Source organism: Lipotes vexillifer, unplaced genomic scaffold, assembly GCF_000442215.2.
Source record: "Lipotes vexillifer unplaced genomic scaffold, Lipotes_vexillifer_v1.1 scaffold422, whole genome shotgun sequence".
Classification (NCBI taxonomy): domain Eukaryota; kingdom Metazoa; phylum Chordata; class Mammalia; order Artiodactyla; family Lipotidae; genus Lipotes; species Lipotes vexillifer.
In genome coordinates this window covers 775,566-801,404 of record NW_006779087.1, presented here as the reverse complement: position 1 = coordinate 801,404, position 25,839 = coordinate 775,566, and the positions used below count along the sequence as shown (strand labels likewise).

Sequence of the window (25,839 nt, the reverse complement as noted above, 5' to 3'; positions counted from 1 at the left end):
ACACTTGTTTAAACCCATTCTGCCTTAATGAAATGTCTTTAAAAAATTTTTATTGTGAAATATATGGAATTATTATATATGAAATTACAATTATAGAATGGAATACTTTATGCGTATGTGCATTTACAGTGCACACACACATAAAAGTATTACAGCTTGATCATTTACCACAAAATAAACACCCAAATACTATTACTCCAGTTAAGAAATAAAACGCTAGTACCCCAGAAGTCCTCCTTATGACCCCCTTCATCATTATCTCCTCCCATCTGCCAAAGGTAACTACACTCCAAACTTCTTTTCTTTATAGTTGACACCCCCTAAGCACATTTGACTAAATATTAGGGTATAGTTTTACTTTTAAAAGGAATAATTCCGTACATATTTTATTTTTGGTGCATGACTTGTTTTGCTCAACACTGTAAGATCATGCATGTTCTTGCAAGTAAATGTAGTTTGTTCATTTTCTTTGCTAAAAGTATTTCATTGTATGAGTATGCCATGGTCTGTTTATCTATCCTGCTAGTGATGGACAAGTGGGTCGCTTCCAGTTTGGGGACAATACAATCAACACTGTTTTGAATATTTGTACAAGTCTCTTGGTGTACCTGGAAATGCATTTCTCTTGAGTATACCCAGGAACAGAAGTTAAGTCATAGGGTATGCACATCTTCAGTTTTAATACATAATATCAAAAAGTTTTTCAAAGTAGCTGCACAAATTTAATCTTCCACTAGCAGTTTTTAAAAACTTCTACTGCTCCACATACTCACACTCCTGGCACTGTTATTCTTTTTAATTTTAGCCTTACTAGTGCAAGAGTAGTGTATCTCACTACTACTGGTTTCAATTTGCATTTCATTCATTTCTAAAGAGACTCGGTGCCTTTATATATGTTATTAGCCATTTTAATACTCTCTTTCCTGACATGCCTACTCTTGCCCAGTTTTTGGAGGGAGAATTGTCTTTTTCTTATTGATCTGTAGTAGTTTTCTATCATTTAAACATGATGCAAATTTCTTCTCTATGACTTGCCTTTTTACTCTCTTGACTGTGCCTTTTGATAAATAGAAATTTTAAATTTTAATGTAATAACACATTGACATTAATTCTTTTCTCTTTTGGTTAGTGATTTTTATATCTATTTAAAAAGTCCTTCCCTGAGATGATGTCAAAAAGTTGCTTCGAGGGACTTCCCTGGTGGCACAGTGGTTAAGAATCCGCCTGCCAATGCAGGGGACACAGGTTCAATCCCTGGTCTGGGAAGATCCCACATGCCTCAGAGCAACTAAGCCCATGTGCCACAGCTACTGAGCCAGCACTCTAGGGCCTGTGTGCCACAACTACTGAGCTCACGTGCTGCACCTACTGAAGCCCACGCGCCTGGAGCCCGTGCTCTGCAACAAGAGAAGCCACCGCAATGAGAAGCCCACGCACCACAACAAAGAGTAGCCCCCGCTCACCGCAACTAGAGAAAGTGTGCGTGCAGCAACGAAGACCCAACACAGCCAAAAAATAAATTAAAAAAAAAAAATTGCTTGGAAATAATCCACTGGGGGTGGACACGTGTTGTTAATTACGGACCTGAGTTATGGGTTTATGGGAGGGAGTTCATTGTACTATTCTCTCTACCTTTTATACAAAAAATTTTTAATTTCTATAATAAAAATTTTTTAATGTTATTAAAAACTCCTGGAATAAGTGATTATAGCAAGGTTGCAGGAAACAAGGTTAATATATAACTGCAATGAACAAGTGAAATTTGAAATTAAAAATACAATACGATTTACATTAGCATACCAAAAAAATATTTAGGTATAAATCTAACAAAGTATGTATAAGATATATATGAGGAAAACTACACACTACAAACCTCTGAGGAAAGAAGTGAAAGAATTAAATAAATGGAGAGATATTCTATGTTCATGGATAGGAAGATTCAATATTGTCAAGAATTCAGTTTTTCCCAATTTGGTCTAGGTCTACAGATTAAATGCAAACCCAATCAAAATCCCAGCAATTTATCTTGTGAATATTGACAAACTGATTCTAAAGTTTCTGTGGAGAAGCAAAAGACACAGAATAGCCAACACAATAATATGAAAGAGAACAATGCTCAAAAACTGATACTAACCAACTCCAAGACACACTATAAAGCTACAGCAATCAAGACTGTAGTACTGGTGAAAAAAATAGACAAAATGATCAATGGAACAGAATAGAGAGTCCAGAAATAGACCCATATATATATGAATTATAGTCAACTGATCTTTGACAAAGGAACAAAGGCATACAATGGACCAAAGACAGTCTTTTCAACAAATGGTGCTGGAACCACTGGACATCCACATGCCAAAAAATGAATCTAGACACAGACCTTATACCCTTCACAAAAATTAACTTAGAATGGATCACAGACCCAACTGTAATGCAAAACTGTAAAACTTCTAGACAATAACTTAGGAGAAAATTTAGATGACCTTGGGTTTGGCAATGACTTTTTTTTTTTTTTGCGATACGTGGGCCTCTCACTGTCGCGGCCTCTCCCGCTGCCGGACGCGCAAGCTCAGCGCCCATGGCTCACGGGCCCAGCCGCTCCGCGGCACACGGGATCCTCCCGGACCGGGGCACGAACCCGTATCCCCTGCATCGGCAGGCGGACCCTGAACCACTGCGCCACCAGGGAGGCCCCTGGCAATGACTTTTTAAATATAATACCAAAGGTACAGTCCATGAAAGAAGACTTGATAAGCTGGACTTCATTAAAATTAAAAACTGCTCTGCAAAAGACACTGTCAAGAGAATGAAAGACAAGCCACAGCCTGGAAGAAAATATTTGCAAAAGATTCAAAATTACAAAGAACTCTTAAAACTCAACAATAAGAAACAACACAATTAAAAAATGGGCCAATGACCTTAATAAACACCTCACCAAAGGAGATATATAGATGGCAAATAAGCATATGAAAAGATGTGCCACATCATGTGTCATTAGGGAAATGCAAATTAAAATCAGAACCACTACACATCTCTTAGAATAGCCAAAAATCCAGAATACTGACAACACCAAAGCTGGCAAGGATGTGGAGCAATAGGAACCCTCATTCATCGCTGGTGGGAATGCAAAATGGTCCAGTCATCTTTGGAAGACAATTTGGCACTTTCTTACAAAACTAAGGATCCTCTCACCCTATGATTCCGCAATTGCACTCCTTAGTATTTACCCAAAGAAGATGAAAACTTATTCCCACAGAAAAACCTGCATGTGGATGTTTAGAGCAGCTTTACTTAAGACTACCAAAAATTGGAAGCAACCAAGATGTATTTCAGTAGGTAAATGGATAAACTGTGATACATTCAGGCAATGGAATATTAGCTAATGCTAAAGAGGAATGAGCTAATGAGCCATGAAAAGACACAGAGGAATCTTAAACACATATTACTAAGTGAAAGAAGGCAATCTGAAAAGGTTACATACTGTATGATTCCAGTTATATGACACTCTGGATAAGGCAAAACTATGGAGATAGTAAAAAGATAAGTGGTTGCCAGAGGTGAGGGGAATGAAAGATGAATAAGCAGAACACAGATTTTTAGGACAGTTAAACTACCCTGAATGATACAATAATAGTAGATACATGTGATTTTACATTTGTCCAAACCCAAAGAATGTGCAACACCAAGAGTACTAATGTAAACTATGGAATTTCAGTGATAATGATGTGTTGGTATAGGTTCATCAATTGTAACAAATGTGTTACTCTGGTGAAGGATGTTGATAATGGGGGAGGCTATATATGTGTAGGGGCAGGAGGCATATGAGAAATCTCTGTACCTTCTGCTCAATTTTGCTATAAATCTACAACTGCTCTAAAAAAGTCTATTAAAACACTTAAAAATGCTATTAAGGAAAAAAGTAAAACAACAACAACAAAAAAACAGTCTTTCTTATTCTTAGGTCTTGAAGATATTCTTCTTTTTAATAAATTTATTTATTTATTTATTTTTGGTTGCATTGGGTCTTTGTTGCCGCACGTGGGTTTCTCCAGTTGTGGCGAGTTGGGGTTACTCTTCGTTGCAGTGCATGGACTTCTCATTGCAGTGGCCTCTCTTGCTGCAGAGCACGGGCTCTAGGCACATGGGCCTCAGTAGTTGTCGCACGTGGGCTCAGTAGTTGTGGCCCGCGGGCTCTAGAGCACAGGCTCAGTAGTTGTGGTGCACGGGCTTAGGTGCTCCACGGCATGTGGGATCCACCCGGACCAGGGCTCGAACCCATGTCCCTGGCACTGGCAGGCGGATTCCTAACCACTGCACCACCAGGGAAGCCCGAATATATTCTTCTCAATTATCACTTATGAGCTTTGTTATCTTGCCATTCACATTTGGGTCTATAACCTAAACCTTGGAATTGATTTATAGGTACCCAGTAAAGTAAGGAAAAAGAGTTATATATTTTTTCCACATGGATTTCTAAATGTCTCAGAACAGAAAAAAGACCATCCTTTCCTCAATGCTCTTCAGTATTACCTTTTAAATGAATAAAACTCCATATATGAATAGATCTGTTTCTAGGCTCTGCGTTTCATTTGTCTATAATTCTGTCTTAAGGTTATCCCACATAGTCTTCTTATTATCTATCTATCTATCTATCTATCTATCTATCTATCTATCTGGGCTGTGCCAGGTCTTCGTTGCGGCATGTGGGATCTTTAGTTGCGGTGTGTGGGATCTTTAGTTTCAGCATGCGGACTTCTTAGTTGTGGCATGCATGTGGGATCTAGTTCCCCGACCAGGGATCAAACCCGGGCCCCCTGCATTGGGAGCATGGAGTCTTACCCATTGGACCACCAGGGAAGTCCCTATCCCATATAGTCTTAATTACTGTAGCTTTATGATGTCTTAATATCTGACAACAAATTCTCTGACCATCAAGAATTCTTTGGCTATTCTTGGCACTCTGCATTGTTATATACATTCAGAATCACTTTGTCAAGCTACAGAGAAATAATGTTGTTTTTTTTTTAATGGGAATTGCATTAAATCTATAAATCCATTTTGGAGGACTGTTTTCTTCAAGATGTTGAGTCTTGCAATCCATGAATATGGTATATCCTTCTATCTAAATGTTCTTTCATTTCTTTCAATAATGCTTTATCATTTTCTGATAGTGTTCTTACACATTTTTAATTAAATTTCTTTCTATTTTATACTTTTGGTACAGTTGTAAGTGGCATCTATTTTTATATTTCATTTTCTAACTACTTATTGCTGATATAAATAGGTGTGACTGCTTTTTGTAAAATGATCTTATATTCAGCAACATTGTTAAAATCACTAATTCTAGTAGTTTAGATTCTTTTGGACTTTCCATGTATGGTATCTACAAAAATCCCACAGCAAACATCAACACAGGGTGAAATGCTGAGAGAGCGTTTCCTTTGAGACCAGAAAACAAGACAAGATGCTTGCTTCATTACTTCTTTATTCTTCCCAACTTTATTGAGGAATAACTGACAACTATAACTGTATATATTTAAAGTGTACAGTGTGATGACCTGATATGCTTATACACTGTGGAATGATTACCAAGATCAAAATAATTAACACATGCATCCTCTCACATAGTTAACTTTCTTGCTTCACCACTCCTAGTCAACTGGCAGTCCTAGCAACTACAATAAAGCAAGAAAAAGAACTATCATAAATATTAGAACTCTATTATTCATGGATCATCTTATTTCCTTTCATTTACATTTTTGATGATTTGTTTTTCTTTTCCTAACTTCCTAAGATGGACACTTAGCTCACTGATTTGCAGACTATTTTCAGGCATACCTCAGAGATATTGCAGGCTCAGTTCCAGATCACTGCAATAAAGTGAATATTGCAATAAAGTGAGTCACACAAATTTTTTGGTTTCTCAATGCATATAAAAGTTATGTTTACACTATGCTGTAGTCTGTTAAGTGTGCAGTAGTCTATGCACATTTATGTCTATTTCTAAAAAAATCAATGTACATATCTTAATTTAAAAAATACTTTATTAACCATCATCTGACAATACAGGGTTGACATAAACCTTCAATTTATAAAAAACGTAGTATCTGTGAAATGCAATAAAGCAAAGTACAGTAAAACGAGATATGCCTGGACACTTAAAGCTAAAAAAAAATTCTCTCTAAGCATGGTTTTAGCTGTATCCTACAGGTTTTTATATATAAATTTCTGTTATTTTTCTGTTTAAAATACTAATTTCTATTTTGATTTCTTTTTTTGATCCAACTGTTATTTAGAAATATTTATTAATACTCAAACATTTGGAGACTTTCTAATTATCTTTTGGATAACGAGCTTAAATGCACTGTGTGCATAACAACCTATATGATTTTAACTATCTAAAAATTGTGGCAGCTTGCTTTATGACCCAGTATATGGTTAATTTTTGAAAATGTTCTAGATGCACTGGAAAAGAAAGTAATAAACAAACAGTTGTTGGAGGTACTGTTCTAAATATGGCGATTAAATATTAGCAAATTACATTTGCTAATCATATGATTCAAATCTTTTATATCCTTATTAATCCCTCATTTGCTTATTTTATCAGTTACTAAGGGGATCTGTGTTAAGACTGTACTATGACTGGGACTTCCCTGGTGGCACAGTGGTTAAGAATCTGCCTGCCAATACAGGGGACATGGGTTCAATCCCTGGTCCAGGAAGATCCCACATGCCGCGCAACAACTAAGCCCATGCACCACAATTACTGAGCTTGTGCTCTACAGCCCGCGAACCACAACTACTGAAGCCCGCGGGCCCCAGAACCCGCAAGCCACAACTACCAAACCCATGTGCTGCAACTACTGAAGCCTGCGCACCTAGAGCCCGTGCTCCACAACAAGAGAAGCCACCACAATGAGAAGCCCACTCACCACAACGAAGAGCAGCCCTCACTCACCACAACTAGAGAAAAGCCCACGCTCAGCAACAAAGAGCCAATGCAGCCAAAAAATAAATAAATTTTTGAAAATTTATTTTTTTACTTTTTTAAAAAATATATTTTATGTATCCTTATAATTGTCTAATATGAGGAACAGTCATTTTAGGATAGAGTTGCAAAATTCAGAGGAAAATTTATTTTTTAAAAAAGAATGTACTATGACTGTGAATTTGTGTAGTTCTTTAAATTCTGTCAATTTTTGTTTTAAAGCTGTTATTAGAATTTTTCTGTTAAATTAAATCCTTTATCATTATGAACTGCTCCTCCTTTATCCCTAATCATGCTTTTCTGCCTTAAAGTCTACTTTGGCTGATATTAATACATCCATATCCAGAACAATTTTCTTTTGCTTAGTCACTATGTTTCTCTTATTGTGGTTGAAAAAAAAAAAAAAAAGCATAACATAAAATTTACCATCTTAACCATTTCTAAATGTATGGTTCAGTAGTGTTAAATGCATTCACATTGTTGTGCAACCAATCTCCAGAATATTTTCATTTTGCAAAGTTAAAACTCTGTTATCTATTCAACAACACCCCATATCCCCCAGCCCCTGGCAACCATCATTCTTCTTTCTGTTTTTCTGAATTTTACTAATCTAGATACCTCATACAGGTGGAATCAGACAGTATTTATATTTTTGTGATGGGCTTATTTCACTTAGCATAATATCTTCAAAGTACATCTGTGTTGTAGCATGTAGCAACTATGCTTTCAATTTAATAGTTTCCCTGGAGATTATAACATCTATTATTGACTTGAAAATTCTAGTATTAGTTGGTAGCTTTACCCTCTTCATTGACAAAGCAAGAAAGCTTATGCCCCTCCAAACTTATGGGCCATCAATTTTGTATTATTTTTTATATATTTTCAAATCTTAATAAAACATTCTTATTGTTTTATACAATCAATATTCATTTATATTTGCCCACAAGTTTGTGGTTTTCATTGCTCTTCATGCCTTCTTGCATCTCCAACTTTCCAACTGGGTAGTCTTTCTTCTGTATTCAGAATACCTTTAGTACTTTTCTCAATGGGGTTCTGATAGTGATGATTTCTATTTTGGTTCATTTTTGGTATTCTGTTGTTGTTCAAACCATTTATTTCCTCTTTATTCCAGAAGGATATTTTTACTGTAGATGATATGTATAGAACAGTAGACTGGTAGTTATTTGTACTCAGCCCTTTAAAGATATCATTCCACTGTCTTCTTCCATTGTTTCTGTTGAGAACTTAGCTCATGTGATCCTTGCAAGATTGTTGGATTTTCAAGATTTTTAGTTCTCTGTTGAATCTCTCCAAGTTGTCTTTATTTCCTTGAACCTTTTAAGAATAGCTATTTTAAGTCTGTTTTGGATAATTCCAATATTTGGGTCTCCTCTGTATCATTTCTATTTCTATTGTTTCTTGTTCCACATTGTTATTATTTCATTGCCTCATGTTTCTAATTATTTTTTATTGTATACTAAACACTCTAGTTTTTAAATTTATGGTAAAAGTAATTTGTGAGGTTACCTTCTTCCACAGAGGATTTGTTTGCTTGTACCAAGGCACCTACATTACCTCAAACCTATCCCAGAGCAAAGGGGATCACAAGTGCCCCCTCACACCCCAGAAGGCCTTCTATATCAACTGCAGTCCACTTGGCTCCAGGATTTGTCAGCATTCAGCTTCTCAGCTGCTCTATTCTCTTTGCTTCACCCAAGGGACTGCCACTTATATGAATTATCAACAGCAGTCAAATTCAGAGACAGAAAGTAGGATGGTGGCTGTCAGGGGCTGGGGGAAGGGAGAATAGGGAGTTACAGTTCAGTGGGTACAGAATTTCAGTTTTACAAGGTAAAAAAAGTTGAGGAGAGGAGGGGAAGAGAGAAACATAGAGGTAGCTCTGTGTAAGATGAAAAGTACCAAAGGAATTAAGTGATAGCATGGTACCACAGGATAAAGAAATGGTCATTCATGATCAACTACGAAATTTGAGTGAGCTGTTTTAGTGTTTCGGAGGTTTAAATATCAAATGTGGAGGTATTTTATAGCTGAATAGTTTTACAAAGGAGAAAAGAGGAAGACAGAGAACAAAATTTAAATGCAAGATGAAGTCAACAAAAAAACTACTTATGAATTTGCTCTTATCATTGTAACTTGATATAGTTAGACACTGATAGGCAAACAGTTTTTACGTCTAGAACAATATTAGCAAACCTGACTGTTAAAAAGAGTCTAATATACCACCTCCAGAGATAGTGATTCAGAATTTTTTTTTTCCATATCCAGGATGATTCTGATACATGGTTAAGTTTGAGAGACAAAATTATCTGACAAAATCAGTACTCTTAAAATATTTAAAAAATTACAACGTTTGGTCTCACCCTTCTCTAGTCTCTAAAGGCCAATTAGGAATAATATAAGATACACTAGTAACCTGTGGGAATCACAACTAAGCCTATATTCCCAACCTTGGGTTATGCCTAGAGTTGGCTTTCTATAATCCAGTGCTGGATTCAGAGATCAGTCAGGAAAATGTAGAAAGTTATGTATATCTATTCCACTATAAATTCACATTATAAACCTGATAGGTTCTCAAATATTTGCCTTAGGTTCTACTCACAGGTTCTTTTGTTTATCTCGTGATTTTCGACATTTAGGTGTCCAACAAACAGTATACATAAACCAAGGGTAAGGCCCACAGGAGATTTCTGGCAGAAACATTTTTTACCTAGTTAACTAGTAAGCCACATGAACCAGTAGACCATTTAAGGTCTAAAGACCCACTCTCTGTTGCCACTACTTAACTCAGTGCTAGTCAAACAATCTATGATAAAGAACTAGTTGTTGTTTTAATTTCTAATCCTTTGAGGACCAATGCTTTTATAAAATACAATAAAACCGGGCTGAAGGGCTAGGATGGCATGAGGGGTTCAGCAAGTCCTCTCCTTAAAACGCAAGTATTAAACTGAACAAAACTGCCGAAAACAACCATTTCAGGGCTATGGAAATCAACCAAAGGCACACAACAAATTACTAAGAGCCTGCCAGGGCCTTATGTCAAAACAGTGGAGTCTGTACCCTTCTTGCCTAGGACTGCTCCCATTCTCCTATTTCCAGCTCCCTGGAGAACAATAGCTTTATCAGGGCAGGGCAAACCATGAAAATCAGCAGCTTTACTGCCAAAGAAAGCTACCTTGATCTGGAGAGGAGGGCAAAACCTCACAGCTCCATCAGCTCAAGTGCAGAACTCAGTAGGAAATGAATAGAAAAACTTGCTGCTTTGCTACTCTGAAGCTGGAGTCTTGGTTGGCTGAGTGGTAAACAAATAGGAAATGTTTTTGTTTTTTTTTTAAGCGGTACACGGGCCTCTCACTGTTGTGGCCTCTCCCGTTGCGGAGCACAGGCTCCGGACGCGCAGGTTCAGCGGCCATGGCTCACGGGCCCAGCCGCTCCGCGGCATGTGGGATCCTCCCGGACCGGGGCACGAACCCGTGTTCCCTGCATCGGCAGGCGGACTCTCAACCACTGCGCCACCAGAGAAGCCCCAAATAGGAAATTTAACAGGGAAATCCTGGAAATGAAAGAGCCATAGAAAAGCTAGATAGGGAATTCCCTGGCGGTCCAGTGGTTAGGACTGCATGCTTTCACTGCAGAGGGCCCAGGTTCCATCCCCGGTTGGGGACCTGATATCCTGCAAGCCACATGGTGCAGCCAAAAAAAGAAAAAAACAAAACAGAAAAAAGAAAAGCTAGATAAACTTTCTACACAACCTTAACTAAATGAGAAACTTTGTACATGTACAGGGGAGACCAGTGGAAAGTAAAAGTCAAAGCAAAATTGGGAACTGTCTGAATTTTGAATGTGCTCCCCAACCCACATAGATCAATCAGCAGAGGATAAGGGTCTATAGGTTTGAGATGTTTGAGCACAACCTTGGTCCAAATCATTGGCTGAGCACTGAACACTGCAGACACAGGGACAACCCCTAAAAAACAAAGCTAAAAAATAAAAATTACAGGGGCTTCCCTGGTGGCGCAGTGGTTGAGAGTCCGCCTGCCTATGCAGGGGACGCGGGTTCGTGCCCCGGTCCGGGAGGATCCCACGTGCCGCAGAGCGGCTGGGTCCGTGAGCCATGGCCGCTGGGCCTGTGCGTCTGGAGCCTGTGCTCCGCAACGGGAGAGGCCGCAGCGTGAGAGGCCCACATACCGCAAAAAAATAAAAAAATAATAAAAATTAGAAGTTAAAAATGTGCAGATATATTAGTGGCTGTACACATGGAGGTAGATTCTTCAGTTTTAAGTCCAGACTAATTCTTTAAATACCCTCCGAAAATTAATACCAATCCAGAGTTAACACAATATATTATCTAAACTATCCAGTTTTTAAAAGCTTTAAGAAAGAAAGGTTCACTCATATACAGGAAAAAACCCAAACACTTGTCAATAGAAACTTATTCTGAGAGGATTCAGTTGACGCACTTAACAAAGACTTCAAATCAGTTAATACAAATATATTCAAAGAATTAAAGGAAAATATGGTCATACCAACTCAGCAAATAGAGAATCTCAATAGAGAAATAGAAACTATGAAAAGGAGCTAAAAAGAAAGTCTAACTGAAAATACAATACCCAAATGAAAAGCTTACTACATAGACGTAATAGCAGATCTGAGATGGCAGAAGAATCAGTGAAGTTTAAAAGAAATCAACAGATGGGCTTCCCTGGTGGCGCAGTGGTTGGGAGTCCGCCTGCCGATGCAGGGGATGCGGTTTCATGCCACGGTCCGGGAGGATCCCGCATGCCGCGGAGCGGCTGGGCCCGTGAGCCATGGCCCCTGGGCCTGCGCGTCCAGAGCCTGTGCTCCGCGACGGGAGAGGCCACAGCAGTGAGAGGCCCACGTACCGCCAAAAAAAAAAAGAAATCAACAGAAATTAAACAATCTGAAAAGTAGAAAAACAAACAAGAGAAATGAACAGAGCCTCAATCACCTGTAGAATAACACCAAGCTTACCACTATACATATAACAGGATTCCTAGCAGGAGAGGAGAGAGTGAAAGAAGCAGAACAAAATTTTTTTTGATGAAATTATGGCCAACATTTGATGAAATTCCCAAAAGGGACATACCAAGCTGTATCACAGTCAAACTGTTAAAGACAAGGAGAAAATCTTAACAGCAACAGTAGAAAAATGACTCATCACAAACAAAGATTAATATGACATATTCAGTGGAATGGCATATTCTAAGTGCTAAAAGAAAAAAGAATGTCAAAGAAGAAGTCTATATCCAGCAAAACTATCCTTCAAAGATGAAGGTTAAAATACAAACATTCCAGACTTTTAAAAAGGCTAAAAGAATCCATTCCTGTCAGATCTGCCCTACAAGAAAAACTGAAGGAAATTCTTCAGGCTGAAAGGAAATAAAACCAGACAGGAACTCAAGTCCAGAGGAAGGAATTAAGGGTACTCAAAATGGTAAATATTTGTGTAAATATAAGAGACTATGGGGACTTCCCTGGTGGCGCAGTGGTCAAGAATCCGCCTGCCAATGCAGGGGACACGGGTCCAAGCCTGGTCCGGGAAGATTCCACATGCCGCAGAGAAACAGCCCGTGCGCTGCAACTACAGAGCCTGCGCTCTACAGTCCGCAAGCCACAACCACTGAGCCCATGTGCCTCAACTACTGAAGCCCCCGCGCCTAGAGCCCGTGCTCCACAACAAGAGAAGCCACCACAATGAGAAGCCTGTGCACTGCAACAAAGAGTAGCCCCCGCTCGCCGCAACTAGAGAAAGCCTGCATGCTGCAACGAAGACCCAATACAGGCAAAAATAAATAAATAAATATATTATTTTTTTAAAAAAGAGACTATGTATATATTTTTTTCTCTTTTCTTCTCCAAATTTCTCCCAAAAGTATAAGATTGTTTAAAACAATAAATAACATGATATTGTTATAATTATCATATATAGTTATATCATACATAGATATAATATATGTGAAAATAATAGTACAAAACAGGAGAAACTGCAGTTTGCTAAGCTGGTTATGAACCTGTTATTGTAAGCCTGGCAAGTGATGCAATATAGCAGACTGTTTAAGGAAACCAAATCCCAGTCTGGCACCAAATTCCAGATTTGGTCCTTAGTAGCTCTGAGGCGTTGGGGAAATAATTTAATATCCCTGTGCCTCAGTTTCCTCATTTGTAGAACAGAGATAAGAAAAGTAACTACGTTAGAGGGTATTTTTGTGAGGAATTAAACAAGGTAATATACATAAACCCTTGGAACTGTGTCTCCAAATATTTTGTGTTAAATAGTATTATTCATGAGATGATATCTAAACAAATGACATATGCATATCTTATTTCTGTACACTGTCATCTCTTGAACTTCAAACACTGCTATGAAATAGAAACTATTACATGTGCCACAACTAAGGAGCCCACGTGCTGCAACTAAAGGAGCCAGCGAGCTGCAACTAAGGAGCCCTGGAACCACAACTAAGGAGCATGCCTGCCACAACTAACGAGCCTGCCTGCCACAACTAAGACCCGGTGCAACCAAATTAATTAATTTTTTAAAAAGAAACTATTATAATTTCCCATTGAGAGGGAAATGGGTCCCAAATTCAGGTCTTTCTGACTGAAAATACTCTGTTCATTCTCAACGTGTCTACATCTTCACTCAGGCCAAGGTGGAAGTCACAAATGACAAGCCTGGCTTGGGTTCCAGCCCTCTGAGGATGAGTCTTGCCTCAGCTTTTGTTTTAATGTCTGCAACAACTGATTATAAATGTTGCTGTGATTCTTGCATGGCTTTCCATGTGTTTTGAAGCCAGTTCCCCAGGCTTGTTTGAAACTCATATTTATTTTACTGCATTTAAAAAAAAATAAGAAACAAACAAATGTTTGGACAACAAACTAGGGCTTATATATTATTCAGTAGAATAGGGAAGGATTCCCTACCTCATCTGGTAGGGAAGGATTAATTTTTTAAAAAGCCTCTTTTCAGGATCATGGAAAGCTTCTACTCTTCTGATGTAACCAATTCACAGTCTAGCCAGTAAAAACAAGACAGTCTGTTTCTTCACATCCTCTCAAATTCTGAGTTATATCATTTAACATTTGCAAAGCCCAGGGGCTAAGCAGTTTCTTATTGTGAGTATAAAAGAGGTCGACTAGGGCTTCCCTGGTGGCGCAGTGGTTAAGAATCTGCCTGCCAGTGCAGGGGACACGGGTTCGAGCCCTGGTCTGGGAGGATCCCACATGCCGCAGAGCGGCTGGGCCCGTGAGCCACGACTACTGAGCCTGCGCGTCTGGAGCCTGTGCTCCGCAACAAGAGAGGCCGCAACAGTGAGAGGCCCGCGCACCGCGATGAAGAGTGGCCCCCGCTTGCCGTGACTCGCACAGAAACGAAGACCCAACACAGCCAAAAATAAAATAAATAAAAATAAAAATTAAAAAAAAAAAAAGAGGTCGACTAGCTTGTTATGTGTTTATTTATGATTTGTTTTTCATCTTCTGAGAACTGCTTTTTAAAATATATTATCCATATTTTTTAATAGATGATTCGTGTACTTCTTACTGGTCTTGAAGTACTATCTTCAGATTAAGAGTAACATCTCTTAAAAAAAAAAAGAGTGTATATGTACATGTATAACTGATTCACTTTGCTGTATACCTGAAACTAACATTGTAAATCAACTATACTCCAATAAAACTCTAAAACAAAATAAAATAAAATTACCCTGTAAAAAGAAGAATAAAACAAAACAAAACAAAGCAGGAGGAGAGGCAATGAGGCTATACTAGAACAAAGTTACTGTATTTTACCAGAATTAAGTCAGTATTAGCCTGAAGTAGCCTGTGGTAAGTTAAAGGTGCATATTGCAACCTAGAGCAATAACTAATAAAATAACTATTTTAAAAATAGCTTTAAAAAATCAGAGGAGGGACTTCCCTGGTGGTACAGTGGTTAGGAATCCGCCTGCCAATGCAAGGGACACAGGTTCAATCCCTGCTCTGCGAAGAACCCACACACCACAGAGCAACTAAGCCTGTGCGCCACAACTACTGAGCCTGTTCACAACTACTGAAACCCGTGCACCTAGAGCCCATGCTCCGCAACAAGAGAAGCCTCTGCAATGAGAAGCCTGCGCACCACAATGAAGAGTAGCCCCTGCTCGCCACAACTAGAGAAAGCCTGCGTGCAGCAATGAAGACCCAATGCAGCCAAAAAAAAAACACTAAAAAATATGTTTAACACAAAAGAAGGAAATAAAGGAGTAACAAAGGAATAAAAATGAGACATATAGAAAACAACAGATGGCAGGCATAAACCCAATCATACTGATAAATACTTTCAATGTGAAGGACTAAATAATCAAAAGGTAGAGTTGTTAGACTAGATAAAAAGCAAGATCTAGGGCTTCCCTGGTGGTGCAGTGGTTAAGAGTCCGCCTGCTGATGCAGGGGACACGGGTTCGTGCCCCGGTCCGGGAAGATCCCACATGCCGTGGAGCAGCTGGGCCTGTGAGCCATGGCCGCTGAGCCTGCGCGCCTGGAGCCTGTGCTCCGCAGCAGGAGAGGCCACAACAGTGAGAGGCCCACGTACCGCAAAAACAAAAACAAAAACAAAAAAGCCCAAAAAACAAAAACAAAAAAAAGCAAGATCTAACTATATGGTGCCTACAAGAGACACCCCTTAGACTCCAAGACAGAAACAGATTGAAAGTAAAAGGATGAAAAATATATTCCCTGCAAACAGTAACTGTAAGAGAGCTGGAACGGCTATATTACTAGCAGAAAAACTAAAACTTTAAATATATTACTAGAGATAAAAAAGAACATTTTGTAATGATAAGAAAATCAATACATCAGCAGAATATAACAATTATTAATCTATATACACTTAATAACAGAGTCCTAAAATATGTGAATTAAAAACTGACAGAATAGAGTTTCCCTGGTGGTGCAGTGGTTGAGAGTCTGCCTGCTGATGCAGGGGATACGGGTTCGTGCCCCAGTCTGGGAAGATCCCACATACCGCAGAGCGGCTAGGCCCGTGAGCCATGGCCGCTGAGCCGGTGTGTCCAGAGCCTGTGCTCCGCAACGGGAGAGGCCACAACAGCGAGAGGCCTGCGTACTGCAAAACAAAAAAACAAAAACAAAAACAAAAAAACCCTGACAGAATAGAAAGGAACAATACACAATTCAACAATTACAGCTGAAGATTTCCATACTTTTCTCTTAGTAAATGACAGAACAACTAAACAGAAAATTAGTAAGGATATAGATGACTTGAACATCATGATCACCCAACCTAACTGACATAGATAGAACACTCCACCCAAGAACAAATCAATACACATTCTTTTAAAGCACACATGGCATATTCTCCAGAACGAATCATATACTAGACAAACACATCACAAGAATGGAAAACTACAGACCAATATTTCTCATGAATACAGGTGGAGAAATCTATGACAAACAGAAACCAGTAACATAAAAAAAGATACATACTATGACCAAGTGGGATTCATACCAGGAATGCAGAATTGGTTTAACATATGAAAATTAATTAATATAATGCTCTATATAAATAAAGGACAAAAACACATGATCATAACAATAGATCAGAGTTTCTTAACTTCAGCAGTATTGACACTTTAAATAAAGCCAAGCACATCTTTGTTGTGTGGAGCTGTCCTGTGTAGTGCAGAATGTTTACAGCATCCTGGACCTAAATCCACTAGATGCCAATAGAACCCTAGCCCCAAGCTGTGACCATTAAAAATGTCTCCAGACATTGCCATTTATCCCCTAGGCGGCAAAATCATCCATTTGAGAACCACTGAAATAGATGCATAAAAAACATCTGACAAACTCCCAGTACCCATTCATGTAAAAACTCAGCAAGGTGCAAGATAAGAAGAGAGGAACTTCTTCAAACTGATAAAGGGCATCCAGGAAAAACCTACAGGTAACATCATACTTAATGGTAAAAGACTAAATGCTTCTCCTCAAGAGTGAGAACAAGGCAAAGACGCCTGCCCTCACACTTCTTTGCAACAATGTACTGGAAGTTCACGCCCATGCAAAAGGCAAGAAAAAAGAAATTACAGCCATCTAGAATGGAAGAGAGGAGGAAAACGAACTTTATTCACAGAGGACATAGCATTATATATTGAAAATCTAAGTTATCAACTAAAAACTACTTGAACTAATAAGTGAGTTTAACAACAACAAAAATCAAATGTCTCACTCACAACAGCATCAAAAAGAATAAATTATTGGGACTTCCCTGGTGGCGCAGTGGTTAAGAATCCGACTTCCAATTCAGGGGACGCGGGTTCAAGCCCTGGTCAGGGAACTAGATCCCATATACATGCCTCAACTAAGAGTTCGTGTGCCACAACTAAGGAGCCAGCGAGCTGCAACTAAGGAGCCTACCTGCTGCAACTAAGACCTGGTGCAACCAAAATTAAAAATTAAAAAAAGAATAAATTACTTAGGAATAAACTCAACAAAGGAACTGCAAGGTCTGTTCGCTTAAATCTATAAAACATTACGGAGAGAAAGTAAGATCTAAATAAATGTAGCGATATGCTACATTCATGAATTGAAAGACTCACTATTGTTAAGATAACAATTCTCCACAAATTGATCTATTGATTAATGCAACCTCTATCAGATTCCAAGCAGATATTTTTGTATGAATTGACAAGCTGATTCTAAATTTCTAAGGAAACATAAAGAAACCAGGATAGCCAATAAAGCTTTGGGGGAAAAAAGGTTGGAGGATTTACTCTACACCTTACTTATTATACTATACTTTAAGAAAAGATAAACTGGGTTTTATCAAAATTAAAAACTTTCACTTTTAAAAAGACACCATTGTGAATTCCCTGGCGGTCCAGTAGTTAGAACTCTGCGCTTTCACTGCCAAGGGACTGGGTTCGATACCTCGTCTGCGTGGAGCGGTGGGAAGACACCATTAAGAAAATGAAAAAACAAATCACAGACTGGGAAAATATATAAATATATTTGCAAATCATGTACCTGATAATGGACTTGTATTCAGAATAAAGAATTCTTACAACTATAAATGGAGTATAACCTTTAAAAATTGTGAATCACTATGTTGTACACCTGAAATTTATATAATATTATAAATCAACTATACCTCAATTTAAAAAAAATTGTGGGGGGTAAGAAGACCTACAACCCAATTTGTAAAAATGAATAAAGAATTTAAATAGACATTTCACCCAAAAAGATATACAAATGGCTAATAATCACATGAAGAAATAGTCAACATTATTAGTCATTAAGGAAGTACAAATCAAAACCACAATGAAATATCAGTACACACCTAGTAAAAGAGCTATAATAAAAAAGACACCATACCAAGTGTTGGCAAGGATATGAAGCATCCAAAACCAACATTTATTACTGGTGGGATTATAAAATGGTCAGCCACTTTGTTAAACAGTCTGGCATGGCAATTTCTTTGAAAACTAACCAATTCTGCTCCTAGGTATTTCTCCAAGAGAAACAAAAACATATGTCCACACAAAGACTTGTAAGCAAATGTTCATAATTTATAATTATTCATAATAGTCAAGACTGGAAATAATCCAAATGAATAATCAACTGGTAAATGGATAAACAAAATGTGATATAACCTGTGATACTGTAGTATAATAAATAAATATTTTGGTCTTCATCCCTAGCTCCTGGCTAAGTACTCCTAAAACCTTTGTAACTCCCTAAGCAATAAAGGTGCTAGGAGCATCTTTTGTTCTAATATTTGGTATTTGACTCCAGTTCCTAAGAGATCACAAATGCCTTGAAATTTCCTGGGTGATAGGAATGTCTTTAGTTCTAATGAAGCAACTTGGTGGGTTCCTGGACAGCTTCAGGATGGAGGCATGGTCACCAGAAAGATCAAGCCATAATTAAGGCTTGGAACTTTCAGCCCCACACCCATCCGTTGGGTAAGGGAAAAGAGAGGAGTTAGAGATGAGTTAATAATACTCAATCACATTTATGTGATAAAACCTTGAAAAAAATCTCTGAAGTATGGGGTTCAGAGAGCTTCCAGGTTAGTGAACCCATCCATGTGCTAGGAGGGTAGTACACCTCAACTTCATGGAGACAGAAGCTCCTGCACTGGGCACCCTTCCAGACCTCACCCTATATACCTCTTCATCTGGCTGTTCATCTGTATTCTTTATCACATTCTCTTTTATGTATATAAACCAGTAAAAGTAGTAAGTGTTTCCTTGAGTTCTGTGAGCATTATAGCAAATTACTGAACCTGAGGAGGGGGTCGTGGAAACCACCCGTTTGTAGCCAAGTTGGACAGAGGGGTGGATAACTTGGGAATCCACTACTCATGACTGGTGTCTGAAGTGGGAGCAGTCTTGAGGGACTGAGCCCTTAACCTGTGGGATCTAACGCTAACCCCAAGTAGACAGTGTCAGAATTGAATTGGATTGTAGGGACACCCAGCTGGTATCAGAGAATTGGTCAATGTGGGAAGAACATCCACACTTCTGGTCATACAAACATCATGAGTAGCAGAGTGTAAAAAGAAACAGGGTTTTTCCTTTTTATACCTTAATGCTACTCAGCAGTAAAAAGGGGCAAGCTACTGATACATTAAAAAACATTAAGGAACCTCAAAAACATTGCACTAAGTGAAAGAAACCAGATGCAAAACCATACTGTATTAATCTGTTTATATGAAATCTCTAGAAAAGGCAAAACTAAAGACACAGAAAGTAGATCAGTGTTTGCCTGGGGTTGAAAGCAGGAATTGATTGTAAACAGGTAAGAGTAAACTTTTGGGGGTGAGGAAGGTGTTCTAAAATAGGATTGTGGTGATGGTTGCACAACTGCATAAATTTACTAAAAACAGGATATTCCCTGGCAGTCCAGTGGTTAGGACTCAGTGCTTTCACTGCCGAGGGCCTGGGTTCAATCCCTGGTCGGGGAACTAAGATCCTGTAAGCCTCATGGCGAGGTCAAAAATTTTTTTTTACTAAAAATAATAACATTGTCCATTTATAATTGATGAATTTTATAGTATTTAAATTATACCTCTATAAAACTGTTTTGAAAGGGTTTGGATGTTACAGCACTGTCAAATCACTATAAAAGAGTTTCTAGGGACTTCCCTGGAGGTCCAGTGGTTGGGACTTCACCTTCCAATACAGGGGGTGCTGGTTCAATCCCTGGTCGGGGAGCTAAGATCCCACATGCCTTGTGGCCAAAAAAACAAAACATAAAACAGAAGCGATATTGTAATAAATTCAATAAAGACTTTAAAAATGGTCAACATCAAAAAAAATAAAAATTTCTAAACAGTCTCCATTTAAAAATATTTCTCTAGTTCATAGATCATACTTTGAGAAGCACTGATCTGACTTCTGCTAGATGTTGGCTAAAAGGCTTGGAGCAATCCATAGCTGCATCTGAAATTGACCTTAATTTAAGCCATACAAGTTTAACTCCACTAAATATTTCATTAAATAAGAAATTTACCAGTATTACTGATATAGGAAAATATGGAAACATGGTCTACTGTGGAATAAAAACATAACTCATTACAAAATGACACTTAGTAAATGAGTTGTCACTAGAGAACAGAAACTACCACAGTATCTATCTTTTTAATGTATTTTAACTAAGCTGATAAAGTGAGTATAATTATTTGGACTAATAAAACCCAAAACTATGAAATTTTAAATATATAAATGAATTAAATGAGATAGAATTTTATAAGTATTTTGTATTTTGGGGGGTTCAAATATCAGCTATATATATGTATATATTTGTTTCAGATAAAGTCCTAACAACATATAAGCTTTCTTTTGTTTCAACTAAGTGTAAATCTAGGCTACGTTCAATCGAAATTTGTTAGCACTTAATGCCTATGATGTGATCTAAAATTTATATTCATTTTACAGCAACTGGATAGCAGTTATAGAAAGCAATGATACTTTTTTATAGCTCTGGAACAACACAGGCATGAAATAAAGACTATAGTTTTTAAAAGGTCAAAGCAATCTGAAGTCAACTTTTTAAGGAAAAATTAAATGTTAAACTTTTTAGATGAAATTTTAGAAACTTTTCAGTTGATAAATCTCACTCCACAGAAGAGTTCAGCTTCTTTAGTAATCTAACCATTCCTTAGATCTCAGATTTTCTTTATACAGGTTTTCTATACAATGAAACGACAGCTTTCAAAACCACAAGCAGCTGTGGTATATTGTTTTCTTATAATGAGATTTTTGATTTGGCCAGTCAAAATTAAGTTTAAAAGCATTTCCTTCAACCTAAATGTCCATCAACAGATGAATGGATAAAAAAGATGTGACACACACACACACACACACACACACACACACACACACACACACACACTGGAATACTACTCAGCCATAAAAAAAAGAATGAAATAATGTCATTTGCAGCAACATGGATGGACCTAGAGATTATCATAGTAAGTGAAGTAAGTCAGAGAAAGACAAATAGCGTATGATATCACTTATATGTAGAATCTAAAAAACTGATACAATGAACTTATTTACAAAACAGAAATAGACTCACATACGGAGAAAACTAACTTATGGTTACCAAAGGGGATAGTGGTGGGGAGAGATAAATTAGGAGTTTGGGATTAACAGATACACACTACTATACCTATAAAACAGGTAAACAACAGGACCTAATCATAGCACAGGGAACTATACTCAATATCTTATAATGACCTAATGGAAAAGAACAGTAGGTATGCATGTGTGTCTGTATATACCTGAGTCACTTTGCTGTACACTTGACACTAACACAACATTGTAAATAAACTATACTCAATTAAAAAAAATTTTTTAAAGCATTTCCTTCGTATTTAACACGTGAGACCTGGGGCTACAGCTTTGTTTTGAATTAAGGAACATTAACTTTAAATTGAAAATTAAATTGAGGGGAAAAAAATCCAGGACAGCTATGGTCATTCTTTTAACAAACATATTCCAGTTATGTGTGACAGTTCTAGTGCTATTTGTCCCTTTACATTTTCGCAGCTATTCTTGGAAAGCTGAAAAAGTGACTTTGTAGTCTTTGTTGTCCCTTCCTCCTTATAAGTACTCTTGATATTTCTTGACTCTTTGCAACTTATATTTTACTTCATACAAAAAGCTAGAGTCATAATCCCAGAAGCAATCAATGACTAGAAGCATTTACTCTTGCTTCATTTCCTGCCTCCGAACAAACATCAACTCACAGGATACAGAATATCCTGCAGTAAGTTATCTCCTACCCCTTATAACATATGTTCACTCTCCAAAAAGTGCACTTTCAAGATGCATTTGGCTTTCCTAAAAGTATATTAATAAGTTTATAAGAGTAGAAAAGCAATTGTCATATGAATTAATTCACAAACTAGTAACACAAAAAGCTATAATCTAATATCCACAAATCCTTGGGTAGTTAAAGGCACAACAGATAAAGCTGTGAATGTTACATATTCTTCTAAAATTAATTGTGCAGTCATGACAGAAAGATAAGTTATAACTATCAGTAGTATTGCACTAGGTGAGGAAAAGCATAACATCAATCAAAACACTCAAAACTATGTACAGATAGAAATGGTGATCATTACTCCACAACTATGCTTTTAACAATTTATGCCCACATGGAATCTTACCCTTCTGGTTTTGTTTCCTAGACATTTCAGGTTTTTTTAATCTCAAAAAATACAGAAGAAAAGTATCCTTTTGTCTTGTCTTGGTTCTGATTGTAGTGATCTCTGATTTAAAAACAGGCAACAGAAGGCTGTAGCTGGAGGTGATAAATATAAAAATCCTGGTTATTCGAAATTCTGTTCACTAGTTGTCGATCTCCTTTTCTTCTCTCGTATCAACTTCTTGTCAGGAAATATCATTGCAGACATTCATGTCTCTTTTTCCAGGGAGATTCTGGGGGGAAAACACACACACACATATTCACTATTAGAGTAACAGTTGTACAAAATTTCTAAGAGATATCCACAGGCTCTATTTTATACTTTTTCTAAATGAAACTAGTTATTAAAAGAAAGTACTCTAGAAAGAATATAGTTATAAAAAGCAATATTTTAATTAACACAACATTTTAAATCAAATATACTTCAATTTTTAAAAAAAGTTTCTCAAAAAATAAGAAATCACTGTAAACCTTAAAAAAAAGCAATATTTTGCTCTTTAAGAAACATTAATCTTAGAATCAAACCATCTTCTCAGTTCAGAAAGCATGTTTTCTTATTCTTCTTAGCTTGTATCTAACTCAAAATCTTATCCCCAACCTGAGTGTCCATAAAAAGGAACGTAACAGGTGGATGGACCTAGAGTTCGTCACAGAGTGAAGTAAGTCAGAAAGAGAAAAACAAATACCATATGCTAATACACATATATTGAGTCTAAAAAAATGGTACTGATGAACCTAGTGGCAGGGCAGGAATAAAGACGCAGATGCAGAGAATGGACTTGAGGACATGGTGGGGGGAAGAGGAAGCCGGGACAAAGTGCGAGAGTAGCGCTGACATATATACACTACCAAATGTAAAATAGCTAGCTAATGGGAAGCTGCTGCATAGCACAGGGAGATCAGCTCCATGCTCTGTGACTACCTAGAGGGGTGGGATAGGGAGGGTGGGAGGGAGATGCAAGAGGGAGGGGACATGGGGATATATGTATACTTATAGCTGATTCACTTCGTTGTACAGCAGAAACTAACACAACATTGTAAAGCAATTATACTCCAATAAAGATATATAAAAAAAAATCTTATCCCCATCTCTGCCTCACAGACTAAAATAATTACTTCTTACCATTCCCTAAGATCTCTCTTACCACCTGCTCTTCCTGTCCAAATCAAGGGTCTTTTCTCTTCTTCTAGAATTTCCTTTATCTAACCGCTCCCCAAGTTTCCCAGCTCACATATAGTTGCAAGACACTTGGGATGGGGTGGGGGTGAGTGAGGAGGGGAGAGGATAAGGGGAATTTAATTTGATAAGGAAAACTGAAACATCAAAATTTGGATTAGACAATACTACAGAAAGCTTTTATAAGTTGCAAAGATACAAATGCTTTTTTTTTTTTCCATATTACTGAACATTTAAAAAATACATGTCCAGGGCTTCCCTGGTGGCGCAGGGGTGGAGAGTCCGCCTGCTGATGCAGGGGACACGGGTTCATGCCCCGGTCCGGGAGGATCCCACATACCGCGGAGCGGCTGGGCCCGTGAGCCATGGCCGCTGAGCCTGCACATCCGGAGCCTGTGCTCCGCAACGGGAGAGGCCACAACAGTGAGAGGCCCACGTACCGCAAAAAAAAAAAAAAAACATGTCCAGGGACTTCCCTGGTGGCGCAGTGGTTAAGAATACGCCTGCCAATGAAGGGGACACGGGTTCGAGCCCTGGTCTAGGAAGATCCCACATGCCACGGAGCAACTAAGTCCATGCGCCACAACTATGGAGCCTGCGCTCTAGAGCCCACGAACCACAACTACTGAGCCTGTGTGCCCCAACTACTGAAGCCCATGTGCCTAGAGCCCGTGCTCTGCAACAAGAGAAGCCACCACAGTGAGAAGCCCACGCACCACAACTAAGAGTAGGCCCTGCTTGCTGCAACTAGAGAAAGCCTGTGTGCAGCAACGAAGACCCAACGCAGCCAAATAATAAATAAATAAATAAATAAATAAAAATACATGTCCAAGATTTCTGGGTAAAGAAAGCATGAGGAGGATCATAGAACTCTTATACCTGGACACCTGATAGGATAAACATTTTAAAAAATGCAACCCAAGAAGGAAATGAGAGTGACCTTATATGAAATACTTTCCAGTGTGGAAGGAGGAGAATGAAAGGGATAGTCATGGGTAAGTTTAAAAAAAAAATCCATCAAGAGTAAGACCCTCTTAGGGAATTCCCTGGTGGTCCAGTGGTTAGGACTCCGCGCTTTCACTGCCATGGGCCCGGGTTCAATCACTGATCAGGGAATTGAGATCCGGCAAGCCTCACAGTGTGGGAAAAAAAAAAACCCTCTATAAACCACTATGGGACCTCAGGAAAAGGAGGTTGAACCTCTGGGGCTTGCCATCTTCCAGGGCATTAAGCCACATTGGGAGAATCTGCCAAAGCTTATGTTAATACATGGAATTTACCACTGGATAAAGTAGGCCTGATAGAAAACATTTTATGAGACTTTAGAAAAAAGAACAGAATTCAAATCACCAAAAATGATTAAACTCTTCAATGGCAAGCTCTTCTCTACCTTCATGCCCTTAGCTTGAAAAGAGGATGAAAGCAACAATCAATCATTAACCATAGTTGATAAGCAAGATTGGGTGGGGATGGGTCTCAAATTAGGTGGGAAACATATCAAGGATATTTCAATGATCTCTCTCAAACAAAAGGTATAAACGGAACTTTTCCACATAAAATATAAAGAAGATCAATAAAAATGACACAGCAACTATCAAATCTCCAATAACAAAAGAGAAAGACAATGAGAGAGAAGAAATTACTATGCAGCAGATGAAGAACCCAACCTGGAAAACAATCTAATCCTGCAAAACCAAAAGCAGATTCTCCCTTGAATACTTATTTGAATACTTCAAATAAGAATTTAGAGGGCTCCCCTGGTGGTTAAGAGTCCACCTGCCGATGCAGGGGACACGGGTTCGTGCCCCGGTCTGGGAAGATGCCACAGAGCGGCTAGGCCCGTGAGCCATGGCCGCTGAGCCTGCGCGTCCAGAGCCTGTGCTCTGCAATGGGAGAGGCCACAGCAGTGAGAGGCCTGTGTACC

At 38.3% G+C, this 25,839-nt stretch overlaps 1 protein-coding gene across 1 annotated transcript in view; it reads right to left on the bottom strand.

The window, feature by feature from the left end:
• SPATS2 (spermatogenesis associated serine rich 2) overlaps positions 1-22,973 on the bottom strand; it is a 74,543-nt gene extending 51,570 nt beyond the window's left edge. The window contains exon 1 of the mRNA XM_007452266.1: positions 22,701-22,973. Coding sequence (XP_007452328.1) covers positions 22,701-22,725 — 25 coding nt within the window. The 5' untranslated portion in view covers positions 22,726-22,973. The remainder of the gene's footprint in view (positions 1-22,700) is intronic.
• Between the last annotated feature and the right edge of the window lie 2,866 nt (positions 22,974-25,839).